The 8,122-nt window shown below is 40.7% G+C and overlaps 1 protein-coding gene across 3 annotated transcripts in view; it reads right to left on the reverse strand.

Annotated features, from left to right (window-relative positions):
* ADAM10 (ADAM metallopeptidase domain 10) overlaps nucleotides 1–6,860 on the reverse strand; it is a 120,205-nt gene extending 113,345 nt beyond the window's left edge. For 2 of the 3 annotated variants that reach the window (XM_053927527.2, XM_045201189.3), the window contains exon 1: nucleotides 6,375–6,722. In XM_053927527.2, the coding sequence (XP_053783502.1) occupies nucleotides 6,375–6,429 (55 nt within the window). In that variant the 5' untranslated portion in view covers nucleotides 6,430–6,722. Of the gene's footprint in view, nucleotides 1–6,374 lie in introns of all 3 variants that reach the window. The other variant, XM_024568482.2, reaches the window with a different exon arrangement.
* Between the last annotated feature and the right edge of the window lie 1,262 nt (nucleotides 6,861–8,122).

Raw genomic sequence — 8,122 nt, forward strand, 5'->3', positions numbered from 1 at the left:
CCCCTTATTTCCTGCCATGGAATCTCCATTCCAGGCAGGTAAACCTACAAGCATCTTACTAGACCATAAGCCTTTCCCTTCTGTCTCAAAAAGCTTTTCCCAATTGGCTGGTGTCTCTCCAGCTTAATAAACCCTCATTTCAACTGCAATTACAATACGTGAATAGAACTATATTTTTCTATCTTGGCATTTCTGTCTACACTAAGTGATTTTTACTTTCCTTCTCACTCATGACTGTGCCTTCATGACTCCTACTAGCTGCAGACATACAATAAATTCTGATGACTAAACAGCATGTTCTCGCTGTACACATTCTCACATTGTTCAGCTGGAATTGTAGTTCAGAATGAACTCAGAATAAATTCACACATTATCAAAGAGAGTGTCCATTCTTGAAGATTGTTCTCAGTATTGTACTGCTGTTTCCTGCAACCTAGCAAGGACAGAACTGTCCCCACTAGTACTAAGGCAAAGCCTTCACTCTGCTGGATAGCAATGTTACTACCCTCAATGGAATCTAACTGGTAGGACTATTAGGTCTTCCACTTATCTTTAACATTGCTTCCTTTTCCTAGCATAAACATTGACAGCTAAACTAGGCAGAATTACCACTATTGGATTTTTATTCAGAACATGCACACTTTTTTGAAGAGTTGCTTGGAAGAATCACTAACAATCATAAATCAGTATCTCCTCTAAAAGAAAAAGAAAAAGAAGAAAAAAAAAAACCTGGGGCTCTTTACCCTAGCATGTCACATTCAGTTGCCCATGGGAAAACAGATCAAATGCAAGTAAATTCCTACAATTTTAGTGTCTGCCCTGTGACTTAGGGCTCTGACCAGAAATTACTTTGTGTATACTCTGTCCACAGCCTTTTGCATCTCCAATTTGTCTCCCCAATTAGTGGCCCCATCGGCCTCTCACTGAAACTTCACATCAGCAGTTACTTGCAATGACTCCCCTTTCCCTGCACCCACACCTTTCCACACACACATAAACTCCATTTCTGGTGCTCCCCACGAACTATGTTTTAAGCTAAGCCATACCAAAAATGGCAAAATTTTCCTAACCATTAGAATGTGATACAATTCAAAGACTAGCAATTTAACTTTATACAAATCACAAAGTCACCAAAAATGTAACACACAACAGCTACTTACAGCAAACAATAAAACACAGTATCCAGAGTCTCTGTCATCTTCCTTTTATCTAATATTTCCTTTAAATACTTTTTTACCTAATACTTTCCTTTAAATACAGAAAATACTTTTTTTAACTTACAACTTACATTCCTGTAGAGAATACAGTATTATAACTGTATATTTTAGGGTATGTTTAATATCAGTAATTAATATATTAGATTCAAATCAGAGTACTTAAAGATTCCAATCTAGGAAATGATCTACAGGCAACCAAAAGATTGTGTATTTTATTTGCTGTGTCTTGATGGTTATTCATCAGTTTCTTCTCTCCATTCTACTTCACCTCACTTTTAACTAGCAAAACAGTACATCATCATCCCAGTTGTTCAGAATGTAAAGAACAGGGCAACCTCAACACTAAACCCTATAAAGCCAAAAGATATACATTTTTTAAAAACTTATCTAAAGCTCATGTATTCCACTTTACATATAAGTGTGCCAAGTATGATTAGTTTTCCCATAGAAAAATGTTAGAAACAATGAATAAAAAGTGATATCCTCAAGGTTTGCAAGAAAGCCAGGACATGTAACTCAAAAGTTGAAAATACTATTAAAACCAGCTACAGCAATGAAAAACACAATCACCCAGAATAAATTTAGAATGCCCATCTCAATTGTTTCTGAAAAATTAAAAAATAGAGACTACAATAGAACGCAGAACAATAAAGATGTTCTTATACTAAACTTCAATCATTTAAGATTAAATTCAGTCCATTTTAAGGACACAGTAAATGTGTGCTTGTTAGAAAAACTTCCATCAAAAAGAAGTCACACCCTGGCCAGGTAGCTCAGTTGGTACTCAGCTGGTTAGAGTATGGACTGGACACACCAAGGTTTCAGGTTCAATCTCAGGTCAGGGCACATACAAGAAGCAAGAAATAAATACATAAGTTACTATCTGTCTGTCTCTCTCCTCTTCCCTCCCTCTCAAATCAATCAGGCAATAATTTTTTTTAAGACCTGGCTGGTGTAGTTCAGTGGATTGAGCGTGGGCTGCGAACCAAAGGGTCACAGGTTTGATTCCTAGTCAGGGCACATGCTTGGGTTGCAGGCCAGCTCCCCAGTGGGGACCACATGAAAGGCAACCACACACTGAGGTTTCTCTTTCTCTCTTTCTCCCTCTCTTCGTCTCTTTCTAAAATAAATAAAATCTTTAAAAAATAATAATTATATAGATATATATTTTTTTAAACAAAGGCCACCATTTTAAGTCTGGTCCAACATTTATTATATGGGAATCTTCTCATATCTGAACCTGTCAACTCCCAACAAGGTAAGAAAAATGTAACTTATTGTTGAATTTATTGTTTCATTTCAATGTTCTTAATTTCAAAAGCAGAGTTTGTATTTATAACCCATTCTTCAAAAGAAAAAAGTCTAAGTTTTTATTGATATGACCCTCAATCAATTTTCTGAGAGTTTCATCCCAGAAGAAGAAGAAATGATTTCTTATTTATTTGCTCACTGAGATAAAGCTATTTGGAAACACTATAACCATCATTCTTTAAGACCTTCAAATTGCTGGCATTATGAAAACAGGTATTTTAAATAATATTTAATAACCTAAAGCTAGATAAAATTATGTCAGTTTTTATTAACAAATTTTTAAGACTATGAAAAATAATTACTATACACACACACATTAGATAAGAGGTCACAGTAAAAAAATATTTATATTTGAAAGTTTGGAGTCATCCATGAAAGATGAAGTCAAGGTAGAGATGCGAATAGCATTCTTACAGGACCCAGGCAGGTAACAAAAATGAGTGAAGTAGGCCAAGTGTATTACCAGCAAAAATGATGAGAAGGAACTGCACTGACTGGTAAGCACATGCCAAGTCTAAAGAGGGCAGCCAGGACAGCTCCACCACTCAACTCCAAACAGAAATACAGCCTAGTAGTGCCTGAATTTTCAGGTCTTCCCCCAAAATTCCAGAAATCCAGGGACTTCATTGAGAAATGTCCCAATTTTTCAATGTTGATCACTAGTTGAAACTTACAGACACCAGAAATCAAACAAAATACATCTCTGAGGTGGTTCAGTCCAGAGGGCACTTCCGAGCTAACGCATGAAAATTGCTTTCAACAGGTATGAGGGGGTAATGGTAAAAAGCTCAGGCTTTGAGGTCAAACTGACTTGGGTCTGAATGGATGATGCTAGAAAAACTCTTCAAGCCTGTTTCTTCAACTGTAAAATATCACCTCTCATAAACACTGAAAAGCAAAACTCCTAACACAATACCTGATGCACAACAGACATTACAGAAATGGCTCTTACTCTCCCTATTCAACCATGCAAGTCTTTAGGAAAATTTAAGATACCAGATAATAAACACACTTGAAGATCTTAGGAAGTTAAAAAAAGGACATCAAAAAACAAGTTGCCTGCCATGTCCATTGCCTTCAACCCCTGCTACACAGAGAAGCCCTTACATACACAGAGAAGATACCATTAATTTAGGGTAGGATTTTCAACTTGTCATCTGCGGGCATGTGAGTAAATAGTCAGGTATTGCATGTTTTTAAAATTCTTGCAGCACAAGGCAAGAAACTGGCCCACTTAAAGTGATACAGCTAACTGGATTAACAATCTTCAGTTAAAAAGATAAAGACTCAGAGCTCTTCGAACATAAAGACACAATGTCTGTCTCTTTTATTAGTTTCATATATTCTTACTTGCTGGTAGAAGTGAAAGAAATACTTTTAACACTTTGGGCCAAACTTTCAGAATCTTTTCTATAGAATGCATGGTATAAAGCATTTACACCACATTTCTAAATATTTTTTTAAAAATCATAAAGTTCATTTTATGTATGATCTCATCAAACCAAAACATTATGGGATTGAAGCTACTGCTAAAAATATGTTTTGACATCAACACACTAATTTTTTTAAAAAGACATCAACTATCCAGCATATTTGTGTTACAAAGTAATAATCACACATACATAAAAATTCTGTGGGCTATATTTAATAAAAATAGGTCGAATAAATTTCTAATGTGGTTACAAAGAATAAAGAAACACTTTATATAATATATATTTGAGTATGTTTCTACACTTACTGAACTCTAGAAACTTTACGCTATCTTCCTAATACAGCATAAGCTGGGACACGTGCTAGAAATGGACAGCGTTAGGAAAGTTTAAATTTTATAATTCTAAACACTTTATCTCTTCCAGCTACCCATCCATCATATTATGAGAAAAAAAAAATAATACAAAACAGTGACTGATAAATCAGAAAGGGGAAGCAACTAAAAGGGTTTATTAAGTACCTAAAAATGATTTACATTTTGAAGTTAAATCCATATTTCCACTACTAATTCTCCTAATCTACAAACATATTCATTCTCTCATCAGTTAAAATACAGAATTCCATTTGAATACATTCTATTCTACATAACTCATCATTTAAACTTCTTACAAACTTGATCATAAATATTTCAGATTAATAGAAAAATATACTATATTGCCATAAGATTATAAATAGCTCCATGTACCCAAAAGCTACAATCTTAATGCTAATTTTAAAATCAAATATTTTTTAAAGTTCTGCTTAAAACAAATGCCTTCAGTATGTAACAAGCCTTTTAACCGCTGTTTAATGCAAAATATTTTATAAATGACTCCAGAGTTCTGAACTTAGAAAATGTTTGTGTAATAAGGTGCTTACCCACAAAAATTACGCTGTTACTTTATTTTCTTCGACCATCAGACTGCACTAGTTTCTTTTCTTACTGTTTCATTCTTTATGTATAAAGGACAGTTTAGATACTAAATCAGTCAAAGTACCTAGAGTACTTATCTTACCTTTTACTACCTCATAGAAATCAGTTTCTAACTCCTTACTATAATCGCAAAAGTTAAAAGACAGAGAGAAGTTATCTACAAAGTTATCAACCTCAGACTAAGCAAAATACAGGACAAAAATATGCTGAGCTCTGCCATCGTAAGTCAAAGTGACAAAAGAAAAGCAATATACTACACGAAATATTCAGATATTTTCTAAATTATCAAATTAGGGTACACCCATCTAAAAGATTCCGGAAATTTTTTCAATCCAATACTTCTAAAAACACATCATGGTATTTAAGTATACTTTCGGCAAGTCAAAAAGTTTACCTAAAATAAAGCACTTTACACAACAAGATGATGCAGCTGGTCCTAGGATACAATAGAAACAAAAATGGTGTTCAAAACCCAAGAATCAAGAAATTGTATCTTTTTAATCAATTTAACTCCACTTGGGGGGTCGGGAATTGTTTCTGTTTTAACGACGACCCCGAATGACAGCTCCCCCTCACAGTTTAAGAAAACTCTTCAAGCTGGGTCACCCTGGGACCGTCGCTCTAAGTGACAAAAGAAAAACCCAATCCAGCCTAAAGATCAGAGAATATCCAGAAAGTTTACCTCCTCCCCACCAAACCCTTTCCCCTGGGCAACAGAATGTTTTCACTGAACATAAACACACCCTCCAGCGATCTCTCCACTCGGGCTAAGACCGGGCAGAGCGGAAACCTTTCAGCTCAGACAAGCAGCAGACCACCGTTACCCCTCCACCGGCGGACCCTGTGCGGAACCGGGTCGGTCCGGGTCGTCACCCCTGGTAAAGAACAATTCACCGACCCAGACGCACAAATCGCGCAACTTCCCAAGAGCCTGCAAAGCGGTTCTTTTTCGAGGAGCAAAATCCGGAATCCGGCACCGGGGAAGGGATGAGGGCTGGAGGATAAGGAGAATGAGCGCGGAATCAGGACGGCCAAGACTGCTGGCCCCGCGGTGGCAGTCCGCCCCGGAGCCCAGCGAACAGGCTGGAGGGATGGAGCCACCGGCCTGGGCTCCCCGGCTCTCGCCTGGCGACCCGGATCTCCCGACTTTGCTTCTTTGGGAAGCGACCCCCACATTCCGTGCCGCCAGGGCGGTAGGGGGCAGGGAAGGCCTCGCCGGAGGCTCCGAGCCTCCACGGCCCGACGCGGAAGGGAACGCGGCCGGGGTACGAGGGACAATAGGGAGCCGAGAGCGCAGCGCGCCTGAGTGGCGCCGCCGGCCGGCAGGGCTGACTGACGCGCCCGCCGCACCGCACGACTTCGGTGTGCTGGGCAGGGCCGCCGCTGCCGCCGCGCAATCCGCGGGGGTCACGGCGCCCCCGGCGCTCCGGGTCGTGCCTCACCTCCCAGCCCCGCCGCCCAAGAGAAGAGCAGAATTAACACTCTCAGCAACACCATCTTCCGCTGCCACCGCCTCCTCACGGGTTAACAGCAGCACATCGATCCGGAGGGGGAAGCTGAAGGGGCTTGGTCCGGAGCCTCCACGGGAAGCCGGGACCTCCCCCAGCAGGAGAAACGACGGAGCACCGTCCTCACGCTCCACTTCAGGGGTCGGCAACGCTCTCAGCTCCTCCAAAACAGGGATCTCCCTCCCCCTAGCTCGTTTCCTTCCTCCCTTCCCCGCTTTCCTTCCCTCGCTCCTTCCCTCTTCTCAATCGCCCTCCCCAAAACCAGGACCTCCGCCTCCTTCCTCGCCACGTGACGCTTGGGCGCCCAACGGGCACGCGGAGCCGCACCCCTTCCTCCCGCTCCTCCCCCTCCCCCAGGCGTCCCAGGGGCGCGCGCATGCGCGTGGAGGCCAGTTCCCGGGCTGCGAGGCCCGCCGCCGCTTCCTGTCCGCCAGCAGGGAGCTGGGATTGGGTTTGGGGGGCGGGGTTTTCTCTGGTTCCGCCCCCACTCTGGCGGGAGCGTGTCTTTGCGGACCGCGCTACGCTACTCCTTAAAGCTGCTGAGAACTGTGTTGGGGAAAAAAATGAGAGAGTGAAGAATGCCAAGGGTCCGGTTCCCACTTCTTAACTTCACAAGAAACGGAGATTTTTTGTTTCTTTTTTGGCCTGTAGTGGCGCAGGACAGCTAATAAGTAAACAAAAGCAAAGTACCAACAAGCAGTAGATACACTGGCGACAGCCACCTGTGATCTGAACACAAACGTTCAGGTCCGAAAGCATCTGAAAGGAAAAATACAGCCTAAGGCATATTTCTGGGAGCTGGTTACAAATTTGGGTCACAGACCTGTTCTTAGCCGTTCTAAAAAAGTCTGCAGCCTAAACCACAAAGGTCCTAAATCTCCAGCCCCCAAAAATGTCCGCTTTACCATTTTGTCCCACCTCTGAAGAGAACGCTCAAATCTCCTTCACTTCAACTTCCTAGCTTCTTTAAAGTTTATATTTGGTTTTTTAGTAACTCGCTTTCGTTATTTAAATTTGTATGTCATGGACTACAGATTTAGAGAAAAGACCTGAAAACATAAAGCTTAAAAAAAAAAACTGGTAAAGCTCCTTGACGTTGGTCCTGGCAATAATTTATTTATTTATTTTTAGTGAGAGGAGAGGGAGGGAGAAAGAAAGGGAGAGAAACATCAGTTGCATGACCCCCAGTCCCCAAACCAGGGACCTGGCCCCTTGCCCAGAATCAAACCGTGACACTTTGCTTTGTAGAACCACACCCAACAGTCACACTGGTCAGGGCTGTCCTGGCAATGATTTTTTGGATATGACACCAGAAGCACAAACAATTAAAGCAAAAATAAATAAGTGGGACTACATCAAACCAAAAAGCTTCTGCACATCAAAAGAAACAGTTAAGAAAATAAAAAGGCAACCTTTGTGATGAGGAAAAATATTTCCAAATCAGATATCTGATAAAGTGTTAATATCCAAAATACATATGAGGAATTCTTACAATTCAATAGCAAAAAAAGTAAACAACCCAATTTAAAATCTGCAGAGGAACTGAATAGACATCTTCCCAAAGATATCCAAATGACCAGCAAGTACATGAAAAGATGCTCAATACCACTGATCATCAGGGAAACACAATGAGGCACCTCATTATTGGAAGGGCTATGACCAAAAAGACAAGTATAGGCAAG

Source organism: Desmodus rotundus, chromosome 7, assembly GCF_022682495.2.
Source record: "Desmodus rotundus isolate HL8 chromosome 7, HLdesRot8A.1, whole genome shotgun sequence".
Classification (NCBI taxonomy): Eukaryota; Metazoa; Chordata; class Mammalia; order Chiroptera; family Phyllostomidae; genus Desmodus; species Desmodus rotundus.